Source organism: Cherax quadricarinatus, chromosome 42 (genome assembly GCF_038502225.1).
Source record: "Cherax quadricarinatus isolate ZL_2023a chromosome 42, ASM3850222v1, whole genome shotgun sequence".
Taxonomy (NCBI): domain Eukaryota; kingdom Metazoa; phylum Arthropoda; class Malacostraca; order Decapoda; family Parastacidae; genus Cherax; species Cherax quadricarinatus.
The window spans coordinates 23,293,621-23,316,632 of NC_091333.1; the positions used below are offsets into that span (position 1 = coordinate 23,293,621).

At 40.2% G+C, this 23,012-nt stretch overlaps 1 protein-coding gene across 21 annotated transcripts in view; it reads left to right on the top strand.

The window, feature by feature from the left end:
* The window catches only part of LOC128695680 (synaptotagmin binding cytoplasmic RNA interacting protein), a 1,077,764-nt gene that overhangs the window by 908,477 nt on the left and 146,275 nt on the right, over positions 1–23,012 (top strand). For 13 of the 21 annotated variants that reach the window (XM_070093417.1, XM_070093416.1, XM_070093410.1 and 10 more), the window contains 4 exons: positions 3,210–3,280; positions 4,164–4,306; positions 5,280–5,445; positions 5,625–9,202. In XM_070093417.1, the coding sequence (XP_069949518.1) occupies positions 3,210–3,280; positions 4,164–4,306; positions 5,280–5,445; positions 5,625–5,824 (580 nt within the window). In that variant the 3' untranslated portion in view covers positions 5,825–9,202. Of the gene's footprint in view, positions 1–3,209; positions 3,281–4,163; positions 4,307–5,279; positions 5,446–5,609; positions 9,203–23,012 lie in introns of those variants that run through there. The other 8 variants (XM_070093425.1, XM_070093427.1, XM_070093428.1 and 5 more) reach the window with 5 other exon arrangements.

Genomic DNA, 23,012 nt, shown 5'->3' on the forward strand with positions numbered 1-23,012 from the left:
TAAATTAAGCTGGAATAGTACCTTCCATTCCCTCTCCCCCACAGGTACTGTATAATCCTACAGGTTTAGCGCTTCCCCATTATAATAATAATGTAACATAACATATAATAATAATAATAATGTAATATAACATATAATACATGTAATAATAATACGTATAATAATAATATGATAGTAATTATAATAATATAATAACAAGTGAGCTTCAGAATGCTGCCACTAAATGGCACAGTGAATACCACAACACTGCTCACCATCACCAGTGCACATGCTTACCTCATGGTGGAAAGATTTCTCTCGTGTTTTGCTTATGTTTTGTGCAGTTATTTTGCCAAATACCTTTTTCCTAACCATGGGTTCTAAGAAAGTAAGTACAAAGGACAGTGCTGAGAAGAAAAAGATGATGTCCATGGAAGTAAAGCATGAAATCATAGATAAACACAAGCGAGGGGAAGTATGGGAAGATGTTTTCAGAGCGGGAATGGCCGCCACCACTTGTCACACAATGACATATTTTATTCATTCTAGAGTATATGTATCAGGTTTCTGTGTTATTAGATGAATTGTGATAGATAAATAAACCATAGAGTTGATATTAACATTATATGTATTGAAGTATTTTGTTTTGCCTCCTGAGAGCAGGAATTCTGCTGAAACAGATTAATGGCATTTCAGTTAATTTAACCCTTAAACGGTCCAAACGTATATATACGTTCACTCGCGTAGCACCCCAAATTTTTTGAGAGAAAAAAAAACTTTTTTTTTTTTAAAGGTAAAAAGAGCATATGGTACCCAGGCATCCCCAATTATTTTAATATGGCACACAGTGAGTGCGCACACCCATTCTCTAATGCCTAGGTGACTCTGGCTTATCGTGGCAATGTTGAATGAATGACAAAGGAAACGTATATATATGTTTGGGGCGCTACGCACGTGAACGTATATATACGTTTGGACCATTTAAGGGTTAAATGAGGAAGATTGACTAAGCATACGAGCAGATTGGGTTATGAGCTAGGTCATGGAATGGACTAAACTCGTGAGCAGAGGTTCCACTGTACAATTATACACATGATTACAGTCTGCTGAAGAAGACCTGTGTGGTAGGCCAAAATATGGGTTGGGTTGTGGTGTTGTCCAAAAATGCTTGATTAGTGTGGATGCAGTAGTGATAGTCTTATACAGTAGTAACGAACTTTGCCACAGTCTACAAGTATGCTACATTATAAGCATAAACAATTGCTTAAACAAAATTCATATATTGGTGCAAAATGAAGTGTAGAACTGCATTATGGTTTCATCTTAAGAAACATAAACCAAACAGAATTACATATCAGAGTTAAAGAATTTCGGAGTTAAGAACGTGAATTAAAAAGAGAGACTAAAGCCACTGGAAATGTAGTGCTTGGAATACAGAAGAAAAAGATGTAATAATCATATGCATTGTCATAACAGTTCTTATGAGAGATTTTGAGGTGAAATTGCAAAAGTTGCTGCATGAATTTTGGAGTGTATGTAAAAGAAGAAAATTAAAGTGAACATAGAAAAGAGCAAGATTACAAGGGTAACAAAAAAAAGAAGGTAATGAAAGACTGGATATCAGATTGTAGGGAGGGCATATGGAAGAATTAAATGAATTGATATCTGTCAGTGGAGGTATTGGCAGATAGGGTCCCTGAAAGACAAGATCAAGCACTAGGGATTTTTGAAGGGGACAAAAGGTAGGTGGTGTGTTAAGAAGTGTGTGGCAAGCAAGAAAATGGGTAAAGCACCAGACACGAAGGTGTAGTAAAACTCACAACCCATCAGTGGTATAGTGGTACTAATACGTACTTGTATGTGGGTATGAGACTCAGGGTTTAAATAGTGCAACAAGGAGGAGACTGGAGGCAGTGGAAATGTCATGTTTGAGAGCAGTGTGTGGTGTGAACATTATGCAGAGAATTTGGGATGTAGAAATAAGAAAACAGTGCAGGTTCAATAAAGGTATAATTTAAAGAGACATGGAGGATTTGTTGAAGTAGTTTGAACATTTAAAGAGGATGGGGCAGAATAGAATAACCAAGAGGGTTTATGAATCTGGGGTAGAAGGGAGGAGGAGTAGGGGTCATTCTAGGAAAGGTTGAAAGGATGGGGTAAAAGTTAGAGTTGTAGGGGCTTGAACATCTGGCAGGCATGTGTGAGCATGTTACATATGAGTGGGTGGAGGTGAGTGCTGCTTATGGCTTGATGTACTGTTTGAGTGTCAGGTCATCCAAACTTGAGTCCTGGAGGTAGGAAGTGTAGCACCTACACTTTCAGTAAGGGTTGGCGATATTGCATGTTGTAGGGTCATATGAATTGTGATGACGTCTGGGCAGTTTTGGCAAGATACGTACTGCAAGAATGTTTGGTTACGTTACCTTTGTGGGAGATGGCCGATATGTTAAAAAAAAAAAAATCAAAGATAAAAGGAAACAGAGAAGATTTTTTGGAACTAGCACTTATGTGAACTAAAAGCATCCATTATGATAATAAAAAAACATTGGAGAAGAGACAGTTGGAAAGTAGTGTCATAATCACTGGAAGGCTTTAAAATGTTTGGATGAATTAAAACTCCATGGTATATATCTACTCCTATAATTACACATAGATAATTACTCTGTAATAATTATGCATACAGGCCTAGTCACAGACCAGACTGCAGGGGCATTGGTCCCTGAAACCATCTCCAGGTATACAGGAAATGTGTATAAAAAGTACTGTAAAGGGTGATTCTTATTAATGCTCCAAGTTATGTATATCTGTACGTACAAATGTATCAGATCTGCAGTACAAACATATGAAACATAACCATCTTTTGTACTAGTTTTCTGCAGAAAATTTGCAAATTAAAATCCTGGGAATATAACGTGTATGCAAGTTGAATAGGAACACAGCTTGCTTGTAGGTTGAAAAAACAAAAAACATAATGTGTTTGTAAGTTGAAACATCAGGATTATAACTTGTAAGTTGAAATATTAGTTGTATAGCATGTTTCTAAATTAAAACAACTTATTTGAAAGTTGAAATATTAGGAAGATAACTTGTAAGGCTTTTGGTTGTGTATATGTTTATTATGCTTTACACAGTGTAGCATAGGAACAGGATTAGCTAAAAAAATGTAAACTTTGTGAAATGTGTTGTATAGAAGTTCATTATTGTAAGAATTGTTATTGTCTGTATTGCAGGATGCCTGTGCCCCCGGCCATGCTGCGTGGTGGGCGGGGAGGGGGTCGAGGGGGCGGTCGCAGTGACTATGGTAAGTGGTGGAACTATTACAACTATTACTGGGGTCCAAGACCACAAAAGAACACAGGATACAACTATTACTGGAATAACTACAGTTGGTACTATTGAGTTGCTCATCAATATGGGACCAGAACATCAAGTACTGTAATTATCATTTTCAAATAATGGTGCTGAGAGTTGTATATATGAATGTCCCAGTGATAATGCTCTGCTTGTTTATATTGCCATTTTGAATTACAAGCCTAATGATCTCACTCCTTTTTGGGAGTGTTATTACTCCTGTTTATAGCCACTGTTGACAAGCTCTACTTAAGAACTTTATTTTTTGGACAAAGTGATAGACTAGACATTAAGGTACAGGGACAGGCCCCTGTATTAATGGAATAGGCAAATTGAGCTTAATATTGCTCTTAAATATTTAACTGTATATGCATGGATTGGCTTGTTTTGTTTGTAATTTTTTCTTATGTTATATTGGCAATACTTGCTAAAAGTAGTTGTGTATGAAATTTTATGTTAACTAAATTTGAAAGACTTCCCTGTATCATAATATATGAAAAGAATAAACTAGTTGTCATGGAATTGACTTGCTCTTCTTCCCTTCAACTTCCTGGCCCCAATTGCTTTTCAGAGGTACCTGGTAGTGGTCCTTTGAAGATGCAGTTTGTGCAGTTGTGTCTTGATACTCTGGCTTATTGGTTGCCTTCTTTAGTTACAAATATCATGTGTACACACACTTGTCCTGTAAATCACCTCAACACATCATTTTTTATTGATTAGTTCTTCCCGGCATGCCCTCTTTAGTACATATATAAAGTACAGTATATTTGATGTTAGTAAGAAATTAAATTTTACTGTTATTAGCTATCAACATCATTTGGTATTATTTCTAGATTATGATTACGACTATTATGGTTATGGAGATTATCAAGGTGGCTACAGTGACCCGTATTACGACGACTATTACCGTTATGAAGATTACTATTACGATTACTCCCCGTATCCTATGGGGCGTGGTCGCACCAAATCAGTGCCGGTGGGTCCCAGTGTCCATTCTCAGTTACTGTAGTATTGAAGTGTCATATATGGCGTGGCCTCACACTCCATACCAGTGCCTGGATGTTGAGGCTTGTCTAGTGGGTCAGAAATCATCTCCAGAGTCGTCTTTCTTGTGGCTGCATGAGAATATATTTTATGACCCGTGAAAAGTTGAGAGCATGATTCTTTATTCTTGACTTTGCCTTACTAAGTGATAATCTTGAAATTTTACATACTGGTAGGCTTCAGCGGAGACTATCTTAAACCCCTCCATGAATTTCTTTAGGTGACATTGTTTATTCTTAGTTTGGAAAAGAGAGATAAAAGTAAAAGAAAAAGAGGAGCAAAACTATGCACTATACTACTGACTTAGGCAGTGGACTACACTATGCAAATAGTTTCTATGATTTTCTCCAAGCATACTCAAATCTTCCCTAACTGGCAAAAGCGAATGGCTCTTGAACTATTGTGGTTACAAGAGTGTGTGCAATGAGTCTTAAGTGGTTAGAAGCGTTTGTTCCAAGCATTTGGGAGCTGAGGAAGTGTGAGGCCACGTTTTATTGGGTCCCATGCCTGAGCCAGCATTCCAGCAGCTCGGGGCTATGGTGGCTAAAACATGGCCGGGAAGAAGATTAACGATTCTCATGATAATATTTGATAGAGTATATAATAGCACTACAAAGTGAGTAGTGGAGCAAGAATCACTACTTGGTACCATGCCCCGTGCCATACCATTCCTGGTAATACCTTGTCCCCAGTTACTTCTAGAACCCCGTTATGCACCACACCTCTGGCTCAGGGATGGTGACTTGTACTTTGCTTTAGTATATATAGAGCCTTTACAAGCTTGCTGCATACTGTACTTGCTCTCATAATGCTTACCTCATTATCGAAGTCTCAGTTTTACTTTGAACATTACTACATTCTTGAGGGAGGTTGACCACTGATTGTGGGTTGCCTTGTGCTTTCAGGCTGGCCGTGGGTATGGTATGGCGAACCGTGGCCGCGGCGCTGTCCCCTCCCCCCGTGGGGGGCGGGGTATGGTGCCCCGAGGGGGGGCCATGGGGGGGCGTATGACTCGGCCACCACGCGCGGGGCAGGGGTTCAGAGGGTCCGCCAGGGGGGCAAATCTAGCAGGTGAGTCTTGAGCCGTCACTCCCTTGTATCTTGTGCCTACACCACCAACACTAAAAGATCATGTTTCATAGTGTGCCATCACTTGATGAGAAATAGGCCAGGGGAAAGCCTGTGATGCATATAATTCTTCCATTGTAGAGATCAGTCAGATAAGTGAGATGAAGCTTGATCCATTACAGGTAAAAGAAAGTTGGATGGCGGGCACCAGAACGAGGGGGACTCAAAGAGACGGTTCCAGAACACCGGTGCTAGCTGGGGGAACCAGCCTATCCCACAGCAGCCGCTGAGCTCATACAGTGGGGCCAACGGCAGCAAGTACGGCGGGGCAGGCGGGGACCAGCAATGGTACCACGACAGCTATCCACAGTCGTGGAGCTGAGGTGTAAGCGGGTGGGCCGCCAGCACCAGGTGTAGAGGGTGGGGCGGGGGCATGGCGGGGCACAACTCCACCAAGTACAGCATGCTGGTCTGTCCAGAAAAGCCTGTTATCAGGCAGTGGAGGACATTCCTGCCATTTGTATGTATGGGAGAAGTATCGGTGCTAGCATCTGATACAGAGCCCATGGATGATGGCCGTCCCACCAGTGCTGCGTCAGTGGGGCCTGGAGAGGGCTGGCTGCCAATTCTCGGTCGTACTTTTGTGTGGCCGGGGTGAGGGGCCGCAGTCCACCCCACCAGTGAGACATGTACCTGAAAAACATCTCCACCATACCCAAACCCACCAGGTCAGTTGGGTAATAAAACATAACTAAATCTAGTAGGAGGAAGTCTCACAAGAGTGCTGCTCTAAATTTAATCACTGTTAACCACTAGGATGAAAAAAAGCCAAACTGTGTTCATAAAATTTCAATCCAAGTGGTTTTAATGAGCAGGCTGTTTTATTCCCGCTTACTTTGTGTTTCACATGCAATCTTCTTGTCTTTCAATAAAATCTAAAAGAATAGATCCCATAACAAACCTCTAATATGTCAAGCAGTTTGCCCCCCTAGTTCTGGAGACTAATCAATTCAATGGAAATGGTTAGTGGAAAAATACCTGCCCAAATTCCTGTATTAGAATAATTGATGTCAGTGCTACAACAGCAGTACCATTTCCTATTATTCAGGTGTGTCATCAATAAAGATTTTGCCTTCCTCTTCTTCATGAAGTATGATACAAGGTCATTAATTAAAGGGGAAATTGCCAATGGAATTTTCTTGTTTATTAGCATTTACAAGCATCTTACCAAAGTTATAGCAGCATCAGTATCAGAACCTTCCATCCAGTTTGCCCCATATTACACTGTTTATACATATTTTTTTCCCCCCAAAAAAAAGGCGGTCCTGCATGCACATTTCAGTGACCACACTATTTTCTTTTGGTATCCCTAAATGCTGTGTCCACTGAATAACTCTTGAACCTTGCTACTTGATTTGTAGTTCTTAGTTGGCATTAAGCAGTTGCTCAGTGCAAGATTGATTCAATGCTCGTGAACATATTGGAATGTTGTCAGAAACCAATTCAATGGAACCCAATAATTTAAGATTTAACCCATATAGGTATTGCAGTATTTGTGAATTAAAGCATGATTTTATGGATTTTCTTATGTACTAATTAGAAATATCCATATTCAGTGATTGTAGACTGATTGAGGTGATTGATGTAGACTGATTGGTCAGAAAATAAATTTGTTTGGATCTGTACATATCTGGATGCAAATGTTACTCATGCGATCTGTGGAAGAGTGAGCAGTGTATGAGACACATTGCCAGTCACAGGGAAAGATTTGGTGTGTTTGGATGACAAAGCAGTTATCTGTGGTGGAGATTGGACCAACTGGCTGTGACTAATTTGCGAAGACTTGAAATGTAGAGTTTATTGTGTGTGTTATCTAGGGGCTCTCAAGTGGAGAATGTCTGGAATCTGAAATTGGTTTTCAGTATTCCAGATTCTCAGTCCTTTTGGACAGATTGTGGTTCCTGATAATGAATTGTTGTATTCATAGTTATAAGAATTTCTTGTGATAAGTAAACCAGAGCTAGTTAATAGATGCTCCTTTTTTTTAAGTATCATTATATGATAATTGGACAGCACTCTTTTATAAGTTGTGCGGATACTATTTTTTTTTTTATATAGGATTCATTTAGGTATAATATTTTTAAAAATGTTACTTCAAGATTTAAATTTATTATTATAAGTTTATTTAGGCAAAAAATATGTATTTCTAAACAGTTATGTTATTCTCATTTAATTGGCTAATTACAGTAAGGCATTTTTATTATGTGAAGCTGTGCCTCTGTCAGTACAGATGAAAAGAAATTAGGTTACAGTAGAAATTGATTGGATCCTCAAGTTACCAAACTTGTGATGACCTTGGACCAGACTAGATAAACTACATACTGAGAATTGGCACTTGAATGAGTTCAATTTGGCTCATATATGTCTTGTTAAAAAGTTGAAGGTGATTTAGTGGAAATTAGATGTAATTTTAGCTAATGCCAGATGTATAAATTGGGTTTGCCAGTTGTGGTGTCAGCTACATACATGTATGGTTAAAAAAAAAATATAAAACCCTACATTAAATTCTGATGTGTCAGAGAGACTTGTTAAACCACTCCTGTGGTGGTGTTACACCACTACTGTTGGGGTGTTAAACCACTACTGTGGTGGTGTAACACCACTACTGTGGTGGTGTAACACCACTACTGTGGTGGTGTAACACCACTACTGTGGTGTTGTAACACCACTACTGCCACTCACTATAGGAGACAGGTGATACATCACCCCTTCCTCTGACACTATAGGGGAGGTGGGGGTGTTACATCACCCCTCCCTCTAACATTATAGGTGAGGTGGTGTTGGTTGGTGCACTTCTCAATGATAATGATCTCCACATTCTTACATACTCAACATGCCTGGCCATTAGAAATTGTTTTATGTGTTTTCCTGCATATTGAGTGGGTAATGTTGAGAAAAAATCTTGCTAATAATGTTTAAAGAAATTTTTAAAGATTTCTAAGCTTCATATATGATGAAAATATTACATTTACCTAACTCTTGTAGCTATGGACAACACACTGTGCTTCATTTTATCATTATTATATTTTCTAAAGTGTATAGTAAAAAAAAAGTTATATATTCAAAAGTGTATAGTAAATATTGATGAACATAGTGATATATTCTAAAGAATATAGGGAAATTTCTGAAATATATTGTTGTAGTATTCTGGGACATCATAAAATATTGAGAGTGCATGCCATGTTGTACTAAGAACATGAGACATTTGCTATTTCTAATAAATCATTTGTAATATAGCATGAAGCAGTGGTGGTAGTAGTAGGTATGCAGTGTGGATTATGTTAATGGCTAGTAATGATCATCAACAAGTAAGTGTTTTTGACCATAGGAGTCATTGCTAATACATTAACTGCTGTAGTATTTTAATTTTCAGACAAAGACTTGCCTCTTCATTGACTTTTGTTCAGCCAAGTTTAATATGGCATACCTTAAGTATGGACACTTGACTTTGGTAGGACATTTCCCTTTATTTTCTCTACCGTACCGTCGATCACACAACGTCCACAAAGATTTGTTAAAGAGTTTGTCAGGAGATATTGGTGATGTATTCCTGTACTGTACACTGTAAGGTTAGTATGTTCAAGAGGTGGTTGCCTTAGCCAAGAGGACTGAAGGGAGGTTGTACCACAAGCTGGATCTTGGGAGTCTCAGACTCGACTGTACCCAGTGATTGAATGGAAGTAAAGGAGATTTCCATTGGTTTATGCTTTTTGTTTTCAACCTTATACTGAAGATTCCAAATTTTATTAAATTATACAGTGGATGGAAAGGTAGGAAAGAAATATTTTCTAAGGAGTTTCCCCAATTGATATTTTACCATAATATATAAGTACAAATATTCTTTATCCCATATTATTTCTTTGCAGTTTTATAAGTCTGCAAATAAAGACTGACCACAAGTATTTTTGTGAGGTCACTAGTGTATAGTTGAAGACAAGTATTTCAGTCACTTCACTGAAAGTGTTAAGAGGCATGTAAGTTCCCATGTCTTCTGATAACATGTTATTTTTCCACTAAAATCTACCTTGATCATAATTACTATTGTATTTGCTTTGTTTTATAAGGTGAAGTCTAGGATCTTTCCTTAATTCATGGTATACCTTAACAATCTTTGTGGACAATTGTGTTGCAACAATTGTCCTCTTCAACACAATTGTCCCCAAAGATTTGTTAAGTTATACCATGAATTAAGGAAAGATCCTAGATTTCGCCTTAGGAAACAGACAAAGCAAATGTGATAGTAATTATGGACAAGGTAGATTATAGTGGAAAAATGTCCATTTTATTACAAGAAGGGGGTACTTACATACCTCTTAAGAGGTGGTTTCCTCACTTCACTTGAAGGGTACAGTGCCAGGATCTTGTTTTAACTTTACCTAACATTGTTTCACTTTGACATACTTTTAGTTACAATATTCCAGACCTTTTAAATGGCATTTGAGACTCCATCTTTCAGTTGAAACACACTGCATTTGTGACATTAACTTGTACAAAATGGTGATATTTATTGCAACAGTTCTAAGAGATACCAAGATTTTCCCAAGTGCTGTTTAATTCCTGAAGCACTGATGAATATAACATTTAAACTTTTGAGCACTTGGCTGGTTTTACAGGTGTCACACACCTGCCTGGCCTCTCACACACAAACTCACCTGACCTCACACACACCACCTGGCCTCACACACACAATCACACGTCCACTTGGCCTCACACACAGACACACACATATTATCATGGAATAATTACATCGTTGTGCAAGCGGGGAGCAATGATAAGGCTTCGGTGGCTTCTTACTTTATTTGCGGTTCACAGTACACAAGCAGTGTGTTTAAATTGCCCTGGCCCAAGAGGGCCATGCTCAGCGAGGGAGAGAGGAGTTGCATCTTGTTGTCTCTAGGTTACATTGATGCCTAGTGAGGGCGAGAAAGGCGTGGTGCAAGCAGAGCTGGGTATCCCCACCCAGGGGCTTGCCTTCTGGTGGAAACTATGGGAACTAGCCATGTAGGCTTACTGTCTACATTTTGCTCAGCCACCAACCCATGAATGGCTGAAAAAAAAGCTCAGTCTCTCTCTTGCAGGAACAGGGCACAGAACACAGAATAAACATTATATACAGTAGGGCCCCACTTTTTCGGCAGGTTAGGTTCCAGGCTACCGCCAGAAAGCAGACTTCGCCGGAAAGCAGAACTCCATTTTTTTTCCATTTATAAATGCATATAAATGCCAGATAACAAGTTTACACTAACATATATTAAGTTAGCAATAGAACTAGGCATTAAAAAGTAAAATACACACACAGTATACTCATTATTTACCTCAAAATATTTGTAGTCTTAATGTAGGGCAAAAGGTGAGTAATATTTACTCTTAAGAAGTCAGGTGTGGTAGCCCTCCTGGCCACCCCACCCACACATACTATACTACGATGCTTAAAGCTCCCTAGAACGATAAAATGCATATACAGTACAAGCATTACTTACCTTAAAATATTTGTAGTCTTAATGGTCTTAATGTAGGGTGAGGGGTGAAAAGTACTTATTTGTAGAGAGTCATGTGGGAGGTATGGCATCCTGCCTGGCCACTTACACCTACTACAACATTAAGCTCCCTAGAGCGATAAAATGCATACATATATAGTACATTCATTAGTTACCTTTAAATATTTGTAGTCTTAATGTATTGTGAGAGGTGAGTTTTATTTGTATGAAGTCAGGTTGGGAAGTATGGGTAGCCAGGAAGGGCAGCCCTCCCCACCCCACCCACACATAATGTAAACAAACCAGATTAACGCGTCTGGTTTTCATCACAAGTCCTACAAGTTGCCTGGCTACCACAAGTCCTACAGGTTGCCTGGCTACCACAAGTCCTACAAGTTGCTGCCTGGCTACCACAAGTCCTACAAGTTGCCTGGCTACCGCAAGTCCTACAAGTTGCCTGGCTGCCACATCTCATATTTATGTTAATTTATTCTACTTTGGGGTGTATTTAGATGGATCAAGCAAAATGTCTATATTAACATTTTATATGATACTTAATGCTCCTTAGAGTATTATTGTGTTATTATTATTATCATTATTAATATGGCATCTTCAAGAGTAGTCAAGCCGTGGAATAGCCTAGAAAGTGAAGTAGTGGAGGCGGGAACCATACATAGTTTTAAGGCGAGGTATGATAAACCTCATGGAGCAGGGAGAGAGAGGACCTAGTAGCAATCAGTGAAGAGGCGGGGCCAGGAGCTGTGACTCGACCCCTGCAACCACAAATAGGTGAGTACACACACACACATACGTCCTACGAGGAGAGGTTAAAGGAAACTCGATCTGATGACACTGGAGGACAGGGAGGACATGATAGTGACATAAAATACTGAAAGGAATTGACAAGGTAGACAGAGACAGGATGTTTCAGAGATGGGACACAGCAGCAAGGGGTCACAATTGGAAGTTGAAAACTCAGATGAGCCACAGGGATGTTAGGAAGTATTTCTTCACTCACAGAGTTGTCAGGAAGTGGAATAGTCTGGAAAGTGAGGTAGTGGAGGCAGGTACCACACATAGCTTTAAGAAGAGGTACAATAAAACTCATGGAGCAGGAAGAGAGTGGACCAAGTAGCGACCAGTGAAGAGGCGGGGCCAGGAGTTATGACTCAACCCCTGCAATCACAGTTAGGCGAGTATGTACACACACACACACATGGCCTCGCACATACAGACCTGGCTACACACATGCACACACCTGCCCCCCCACACACACACACACACAAACATGGCCTTACACACACACGGCACAGCAGAGTGTAGGGGCAACAAGGCTCCCAGAATTTTTGTGTTTTTAGGGCATGTTTTAGCTCTTAGCAGAAGTCAGTGATAGTGATTGGGTCAGTGAGCAACCTAACAAGTAACAACAAAGTCTTAAAAGTTAAATAGGCGAGAGGAAGACTGAAATTTCAGGAAATTCGAAAGTGCCGAAGCTTGTTAGAGGCCTAGCAGGCATTTGCTGCCACAGAGCTACAAATAGTCAACTTACAAGGACAAGTAAACCTAAAGCCAGAAAGTCAAGTTGGTTAGTGAGTTAACTGTGAGGTGGCATATGTCGGTGAAGGTTGGCATATCAGTAGGCCTCCAGGAAGTGGTACTGCCATAGTCAGGCTGTATGTCATAAATAAGGAAAGAAGTGAAGTTACCAGTAGGAAAGTGTAAACACCTGCGTTAAACGAATTCGTTGCTAAGTGACGAGAAATATAATGGTAGCAAGTTTGTGTCGACTATCTTTGATATTGTTTTAATGTCACCTTTGCACCATTCATAACATTTCTGCTATATTTTTAAATGTTCATACAGTAGTGCACGTATACTGAAATAAACAGAATAGAGGAAATCAGCTCTAATATACATTATTTAGGTATAAATACTGGTTAGAGAGCCTCGTAAGTCCGAGGCGTCGTTAAACGAGTATGTCACTAAGCGAGGCTGTGTGTGTATACACAGTAGGGCCCCACTTTATATGGCTGGTTAGGTTCCAGGCAACCGCCTTTAAGCGGCAATCGCCGAAATGCAGAACGCCATTTGTTTCCACTTATGAATGTTGGATAATAAGTTCACACTAACTTACATTAAGTTAACAATAGAACTAGGCATTAAAAAGTAATAAAAAGTTAAATACACACACAGTACACTCATTACTTACCTCAAAATATTTGTAGTCTTAATGAAGGGTGAGAAATGAGTAGTGTTTATTGTAAGAAGTCAGGTGTGGTTGGTATGGTAGCCAGCCAGCCCACCCCACCCCACCCCACCCCACCCCACCCCACCCCACCCCACCCCACCCCACCCCACCCCACCCCACCCCACTCCACCCACATGTAATATACTACAACTTTTAAAGCACCCTAGAGTGATAAAATGCATATAGTGTACACTCATTACTTACCTTAAAATATTTGTAGTCTTAATGGTCTTAGTATAGGGTACAAGGTGAATAGTATTTATTTGTAGAAAGTCAGGTGTAGTAGGTATCATAGCCCATCTGACCACCCCACCCACGCATAATATACTAGGCATTTAAAGTGCCCTAGAGCAATAAAATGCATATAGAGTACACTCATTATTTACTTTAAAATATTTGTACATTTACTGTGGGTGTATTTATCATGTTTATATCTTATATAGTGTGTTTATTATATAATTTTGAAAAAATTATCATAGATGGATTAAGCAACATGTCTATATTAATGTGATTAATGTGATTATTATCGAGTGTTGTCATGATTAATATGGTGTCTTCAAGACTAATATAACACTTAGTGATTTTAATGTGTACCTGCACGCCAGCACTGTGTGTAAGTTTACGGTGGAACCTCGGTTTTCGTAGGATTCAGTTTTTGATGACTTTTTTTCATCTAAATTTTGTCCCAGTTTTCATACATCCACTCGGTTTTCATAGAGTTGACAGTGGTCCGTACCGAACACATGCACCTACCCGCGCACACACAAAGCATCCCACGCATTCTAACTCAGTTTGTGTGGGAGGAGAGCTGTTAGAGTCAGGGATAGCAGTAAGTGAGGGGGGAGAAAGTGACAGTTCCCATGCAGAGGCACAACCATGCCACCAAGAGTAACAGGAAAAAATAAGAGACAATGGCTATGTACAAATGGGATCCAATGACAGAGAGGGAAGGGCAATGGGAGAAGTCAGTACTTATTCATGGGCTTCAGGAGAGCAAAGGGAGGATACATAATGAAAGACAGCAGAAAGAAAAACAGGAGATTGAAAACATCAATAGGCAAGGAGGATATGACCGAGATAGTAAATTTTCAGAGAATAGGAGGGTACTTGAAGGAGAGAAATCTGCCAGTCAAACTGATTTTCAAGACAGAAATGATGCAGAACAGGATCCTGCAAGAGCAACCATGGCTGAAAGAATCATCAATATACAAGAAGGTGTTCCTAGACCATGACAGAACAAGAACAGAATGACAGCAACTGAGGAAGAAGACAGAAACAAAAGGGGCTAGGAAGAGAAACAGAGTCAGCAGAAGACAACCAGAGCCACGCAGAGCAGCAAGCGCAAGTGCACACAGAACCACCATCAGAACTCCACAGTCAAACACATTATCCCAACACAAACCACAATCCACACTTACAGCCCCCACCCTACAATATGCTGTAGAATCCCACAGCACACTACCAGGCCCCCCCACCTCCACAGACCCCCCAGAACACAGTGTTGGAGAGGAAACTGAAGGTATGGTATACCAACGCTGATGGAATAATGAATAAGTGGGAGGAGTGGCGTGAAAGAATTGAGGCATCACCGGACATCATAGCTCTCACCGATACCAAGCTCACAGGAATGATAACAGATGCCATTCCTCCAACGGGATATCAGATCCTGAGGAAAGACAGGAACAGATGGGGTGGAGGAGTGGCACTGCTCATCAAAAACCAATGGGATTTTGATGAGGTAGAGAGAGGAGACAGAGGTGAAGCAAGAGACTACATAATAGGAACACTTCAGTCATGAGGTCTCAAGTGGTAATTGCAGTGATGTATAACCCACCACAGAACATCAGGAGGCCAAGGCAAGAGTATGATGAGACTAACAGAGCGATGGTTGACACACTGGCTGAAGTGGCCAGAAGGGCTCATGCAAGCAGGGCAAAACTACTGATTGTGGGTGACTTCAATCACAAAGAAATTGACTAGGAGAACTTGGAGCCACATGGGGGCCCAGAAATGTGAAGGGTTAAGATGATGGAGGTGGTACTGAAAAACCTCATGCACTAACACATAAGGGACACTACCGGAGAGGAGAGGATGAACCAGCAAGACTGGACCTAGTATTCACCTTGAGTAGTGCAGATATTGAGGACATCACATACAAAAGACCCCTTGGGGCCAATGACCATGTGGTTCTGAGCTTCAAATACAAGTAGAGTTACAAGTGAAGAGGGAAGCAGGATGAACGAAGGCAAACTACAAGAGAGGGGACTACAGAGGCATGAAGAATTTCCTGCATGACGTTCAGTGGGACAGAGCACTGGCAGGGAAGTCAGTAAATGAGATGATGGAATATGTGACAATATGCAAGGAAGCTGAAGAGAGGTTTGTACCCAAGGGTAAGAGAAATAATGAGAAGGCCAGGATGAGCCCTTGGTTCACTCAAAGGTGTAGAGAGGCCAAAACCAAGTGTGACTGAGAATGGAAGAAGTATAGAAGGCAAAGGACCCAGGAGAATATGAAGAGCAGTTGTAGAGCCAGAAATGAATATGCACAGGTAAGAAGAGAGGCCCAACGACTACACGAAAATGACAGCAGTGAAAGCCAAATTTGACCCGAAGCTGTTGTTCAGCCACATCAGGAGGAAAACAATAGGCAAGGACCAGGTAATCAGGCTGAGGAAGGAAGGAGGGGAGATCACAAGAAATGACTGTGAAGTAAGTGTGGAGCTCAACATGAGATTCAAAAACGTGTTCACAGAGGAGACGGAAGGGACTCTGGAAAGATGGAGAAGTGGGGTACACCATCAAGTGTTAGACACAATACATACAACCGAGGAGAAGTGAAGAGGCTGCTAAGCGAGCTAGATACCTCAAAGGCTTTGGGGCCAGATAACATCTCTCCATGGGTCCTGAGAGAGGGAACAGAGGCGCTGTATGTGCCATTAACAAACACATCTATCGAAACAGGGTGACTACATGACCTATGGAAGGCAGCAAATGTAGTTCTAATTTTTAAAAAAGGAGACAGATACAAAGCACTAAACTACAGAACAGTGTCACCAACATGTATAGTATGCAAAGTCTTGGAGAAGATTATCATAAGAGTGGTGGAGCACCTAGAAAGGAATGAGCTTAATGACAACCAGCACAGTTTCAGGGATGGGAAATCCTGTGTTACAAACCTACTGGAATTCTTTGACAGGGTGACAGCAGTAAGACAGGAGAGAGAGGGGTGGGCAGATTGCATTTTCTTGGACTGTAAGAAGGCTTTTGGCACAGTTCCACACAAGAGATTAGTGCATAAGCTGGAAGACCAGGCAGGTATAACAGGGAAGGCACTGCAATGGATCAGGGAATACCTGTCTGGAAGACATCAGCAAGTCAAGGTATGTGACAAGGTGTCAGAGTGGGTGCTTGTGATGAGCGGGCTTCCACAGGGGTCAGTCCTAGGACTGGTGCTGTTTCTGGTATAAGTGAATGACATGATGGAAGGAATAGACTCAGAAGTGTCCCTGTTTGCAGACGATGTGGACTTAATGTAGAGAATTCAATTGGAGGAAGACCAGGACGGACTACAAAGGGATTTGGACAGGCTGTAGGACTGGTCCAGTACGCTGAGGTCAGTGGTCACCTGCGGTCATACCTGCCTAAGCTCTTGGGAGTTAGCGTGGGCTGTTACCAAGCACCATGGCTTGTTGTAGTGTTTTAGAATCTCAGGTTCAAGTGTTGAAGAAGGAGATTCTACTTTTCAGGAGGAAAATAGGAGGCTGAAGCTTCGCATAGATGAGTTTGGGAGCGAGTGTGAGAAGGATTTAGCTGATGAGGAGGAAATGGTCACCAGCAGTGATAGTGGCAGCCACTTTAAGTGGCAAGTGGTTCACAGTTCAGGAAGAAGGAAGATGAGGAGAGTTAATAGAGAAGATGTGAAGGTAGGAAATCGATTCTCTGTTCTCCAAGACGAGTGTACTTCAGTGGTTAGTGAGGTTGAAGGTACCACTGATTCCCCTGCTAATCAAGGTAAGAATATTTTAATAGTAGGCGATTCTCAGGTAAGATATATGGACCGTGCATTTTGTAACAGACAGAAAGGTCAGACAGTGTGTGTGCCTTCCTGGAGCTGGTGTTGGTGACAGTCAGCAGTTGGATAATATTATGGCAGGTAATGGGAACAAGCCCATTATCTGTCTTAATGCTGGGGGTAATGACATTGGGAAGGGCAGGAGAGAGGAGCTGCTGGATAAGTACAGGTCAGCCATAGAAGTAGTTAGGTCTAAGGGAGGGATCCCAGTCATATGTAGCATCTTGCCTAGAAAGGGAGTGGGCAATGAATGGATGTCTAGGGTAATTGGTATAAATTGCTGGCTAGACAGGTACTGCAAGGAACTTGCAATCCAATTCATTGATAACTGGAACCTATTCTTTTGCAAACGTGATATGTATGCAAGGGATGGGGTTCATCTCTCTGGGGATGGAGTGGTTGCATTAGCCAATTCAATTGAGAGGGTAATTGATGACTTGTCTAGGAATTTAAACTGATAGATTATAGAGGTATGGGTGTTTGTGGGAAACTATCAGGCTGCAGCATTAGGGTTAAAAACAGCAGTTATTACCGGGATGCCTCGGGGATATGTTTAAAAGACAATATTCAAAATAAAGTTGCTACAATGGCAAATCAATTGATCAACAAACAAAGAGAGATAGTAGAGGGCAACAAGTGACTAGCTCCCTTAAGGCTTACTATACAAATAGTAGGAGTCTAAGAAATAAGATAGATGAGCTAAGATTACTTGCAAGTGTAGGTAATATAGATATTATTGGTATAACAGAGACCTGGTTCAACCTGAAAGATAGAGAAATGCCTTCTGAATGCAAAATACAGGGTTATAAACTATTCCACACTGATAGGGTCAACAGGAAGGATGGTGGAGTAGTGATGTATGTCAGAGAAAATTTAAATTGTTGTAGACATGATATAAGATTAGAAACATCGAACACAGAATCTATTTGGCTACAGTTTCTCGAGGGACGTGACAAATTAATTTTTATTTTTTTATTATCACACTGGCCGATTCCCACCAAGGCAGGGTGGCCCGAAAAGGAAAAACTTTCACCATCATTCACTCCATCATTGTCTTGCCAGAAGGGTGCTTTACACTATAATGTTGCAGTTTAAAAACTGTAGTGTAAAGCACCCTTCTGGCAAGACAGTGATGGAGTGAATGATGGTGAAAGTTTTTCTTTTTCGGGCCACCCTGCCTTGGTGGGAATCGGCCAGTGTGATAATAAAAAAATAAAAAAAATATTTATAGGCCCCCAAACCTTGATAGGGAGTGCAGTAAGCTGTTATGGGACGAAATTCATAAGGTATCTAGATATGAAAATGTTGTGATAATGGGAGATTTTAACTTTAGACAAATTGATTGGAACAATATGACAGGAAATCTTGAGTCTAGTGACTTTCTTGATACAGTTCAGGATTGCTTTTAAGAACAGGTTGTGACAGAACCAACTAGAGGAAACAATCTGCTTGACTTGGTTCTTGCCAACAAAGATTCACTAATTAATAATCTTGAGGTTAATGATGAGCTTGGGGAAAGTGATCACAAATCACTTAGTTTCAATATATCATGGAATTACCCAGATAACTGCAATCAAATCTGTCCCAGATTTTCGCTTGGCCGACTTCATGGGACTGAAAAATTACCCGGGTGAGCTAAATTGGGATGTCCTAACTATGGGTCAGGTAGGTGATCTTGGTTGCCAATATGACGTTTTTCAGAGCATAGTTCTAGCTGCCCAGACAACTTTTGTTCTGAGTAGGGAAATTAGATCTAACAAAGATAATCCCAAATGGGTGAACAATAGATTAAAACATCTCATTGGTCAAAAGAGAGGCATATATAGGCATATCAAAAGAGGGGATGGGCAGTAACAAATCAATATATTAAAGAAAGGAATAAGAAAAGCAAGAAGGGATTATGAGGCTAAGGTCGCAAGGGATTCAAAGACCAACCCAAAAGGGTTCTTTCAGGTATACAGAAGTAAGATTAGGGACAAGATTGGTCCACTTAAGAGTAACTCTGGTCAGATCACTGACAGTGATAAGGATATGTATGAAATTCTCAATACCTACTTCCTCTCAGTTTTCACCCAGGAAAATACTAGCGATATTCCTGAAATAATAGGTTATGTAGAACAGGATAATAAACTATGCACAATTGTGGTAACTAGTGACATGGTCCTCAGACAAATAGAGAAACTAAAACCTAACAAATCCCCAGGCCCTGATGAACTGTTTGCAAGGGTGTTAAAGGAATGTAAAGAGGAACTTAGCATACCTTTGGCTAATCTTTTTAACCCTTTCAGGGTCCAAGGCCAAAATCTGAAGTGGTGCCCCAGTGTCCAAGAATTTTCAAAAAAAAAAAAAAATTATTTTTTCTTATGAAATGGTAGAGAATCTTTTTCTGAAGGTAATAAAACAAAAAGTATCAAATTTGAAGGAAAATTGACGAAATTATGCTCTCGCGAATTTTGATGTGTCAGCGATATTTACGAATCGATGATTTTGCCGACTTTGACTCCCATTTTAGGCCAATTACATTATTCCAGTCAACCAAATTCTTAGCTATTTCACTAGTATTACTTCTATTCTATCGATTGAGCACAAGAAATCGCCATGTCAACTGTTTCAGCTACAAAATAAAATTATCGGAAATTGGTAATTTGGCCAATTTAACACAAAGTTCAAAATATTCCAATTTCAAAATAGGGTCCAGAATAAACAATGTAGGTATTCCTGGCACTAAACTAACATTTCCTCTGTTCATTAGTTATGTTTTGAGGCTTTACAAATAAATTCCATTTTGATTTTTTATTCACATAATGAATTTTTATTCACACCAAAAAATTGAAGATTTACTGTTATGCAATATTGTAATAATTGTATAAATATCATCACCACATTCGTGAATGTATATTAGACCCACCAGCTGGCGTGTATTAGACGTGTGAGGTCGTTTGTTTACTCTTGAACATCGGCGAAAATTTAACATTTCCGCTACTTTGAGCTCAGTTTCAAGCCATTTCCAGTGCTAAAAACCAATCAAAATCATCTCTGTTTCTGTAATATGTCTTCCATTTTATCAAATGAGACCAAGAAATTGCAAATACAACTATAAAAAAACATAAAAAAAAAACACTGCAAAGTTGCTGTTGTAATCGAAAATCACAGTCTCGGTTTTTTTTTCTCTCATTATACACAGTGTGCTGCAGGATTTGTTTTATGTGGTGCACATATACCACATAGATGTATTCTCTCATATCTAGGCCCAAATTTACCACTCACAGTTTATCAGAGTGAGCTGAGCTCATGGCGTAGATCTACGGTTTGGACCCTGAACGTAAAGCCGTTGATCTATGGGACGGACCCTGAAAGGGTTAACATATCACTACAAACTGGCATAGTGCCTGATAAGTGGAAAATGGCTAATGTAATACCTATTCACAAGTCAGGTGACAGGTCCTTGGCTTCAAACTATAGATCAATAAGCCTTACCTCCATAGTGGGAAAATTTATGGAATCAATAATTGCTGAAGCAATTCATAGCCATCTTTATAGGCACAGATTGATTAATGAATCTCAACATGGTTTTACAAAGGGGTGTTCCTGTCTTAGGAATTTACTAACTTCTTTCACTAAGGTGTTTGAGGAGGTAGATCATGGTAATGAATATGATATTGTGTATATGGACTTCAGTAAGGCTTTCGATAGAGTTCCACACCAGAGGCTATTGAGGAAACTTAAGGCACACGGAATAGGAGGTGAAATTTTTTCCTGGGTAGAGGCATGGCTGACAAATAGGCAGCAGAGAGTTTGCATAAATGGGGAGAAATCAGAATGGGGGCACGTCACAAGCGGTGTTCCTCAGGGGTCAGTGTTGGGCCCGTTGTTGTTCACAATTTACATAAACGACATAGATGAGGGAATAAATAGTGACATAAGCAAATTTGCTGATGACACCAAAATAGGCCGTCCAATTCATTCTAATGAGGACACTAGAGCACTCCAGGATGATTTGAATAGACTGATGCAATGGTCGGAGAAGTGGCAGATGCAGTTTAATGTTGACAAATGCAAAGTTCTAAATGTTGGACAGTTAAATGCCACATATAAGCTAAATAATGTAGATCATAATACTACTGATTGCAAAAAGGATTTAGGAGTTCTGGTTAGCAGTAATCTAAAACCAAGACAACAGTGCATTAGTGCTCGCAATAAAGCTAACAAAATTCTTGGCTTCATATCTAGAAGTATAAATACGTAATAGAAGTCCTCAGGTTGTTCTTCAACTCTATATATCCTTGGTTAGGCCTCATTTAGACTATGCTGCTCAGTTCTGGCCACTGTATTACAGAATGGATATAAATGCTCTGGAAAACGTACAGAGGAGGATGACAAAGATGATCCCATGTATCAGAAATCTTCCCTATGAGGATAGACTGAAGGCCCTGAATCTGCACTCTCTCAAAAGGCGTAGAATTAGGGGGGATATGATCGAGGTGTATAAATGGAAAACAGGAATAAATAAAGGGGATGTAAATAGCGTGCTGAAAATTTCCAGCCAAGACAGGAGTCACAGCAATGGTTTCAAGTTGGAAAAATTAAGATTCAGGAAGGATATAGGAAAGCACTGGTTTGGTAATAGAGTTGTGGATGAGTGGAAGAAACTCTTGAGTACAGTTATTCAGGCTAAAATGTTGTGTAGTTTTAAAAATAGGTTAGATAAATACATGAGTGGGTGTGGGTGGGTGTGAGTTGGACCTGATTAGCTTGTGCTGCTGGGTCTGGTGCCGTGCTTCATCCTTGAGTGGAGGTGACCAGACTGGGTGGGTCATTGGGCTTATCTGTGGGGGGGAGTCATTGGGCTAATCCGGGGGGGGGGTGGGGGGGGGGGCATGGACCTGCTCTGCATGGGTCAGTAGGCCTGTTGCAGTGTTCCTTCTTTCTTATGTTCTTATGTTCTTAAACTAGCTCTGGAATTCAACCCCACCAAGTTCAGAGTCATGAAGATTGGAAAAGGACAAAGAAGACTGTAGAGAGAGTATAGTCTAGGGGGCCTAATAATAATAATAATAATGTTTATTTTGACATATCTTGTTGTACAAAGGAATACAATAGTTGGGTGTGCATGCCAAAAGCCCCTTTGTATGCAGAGCATTTCAGGCAAACTTAAAATTAACATTAGATGAATAAGGCAATAACAGTTCATATGGTCATTAGATGAGTTACAGTGAGTACAAAAAGAATTGAGCATTCTATTAGGTAATGCTGTATGGCTGTAATAAGACTAGTAGTGCAGATCAGTATAGAATAATTACAGTTTTGATATAGCTTATAAAAGTACAGTATTACAATATAGAACAAGTTAAAACAATTTACAGTATAAAGTACAGTGGAGCTCCGGTTTTCGTACGGTCCGAATATTGTACAATTTAGATTTAGAACACTTTTTTGGGGCAAAATTTTGTTCCAGATTTCATACCTCCATCCGTCTGCCCGCCCAGGATGCTGCCACTCTCATGTGTACACATCTCAGTCTGGCTCTGTCACTGGTTGAGTGAGCATTCATCCGAAACATTTCTCAATTTTTGTTCTTGCTTATTGATTGCGACTGCGAAATAAGCCACCATGGGCCCAAAGAAAGTTCCTAGTGCCAGCCATTTGGTATAGAAGGTGAGAAACACAATAGAATTCAAGAAAGAGATTGTAGAAAAATATGAAAGTGGCGT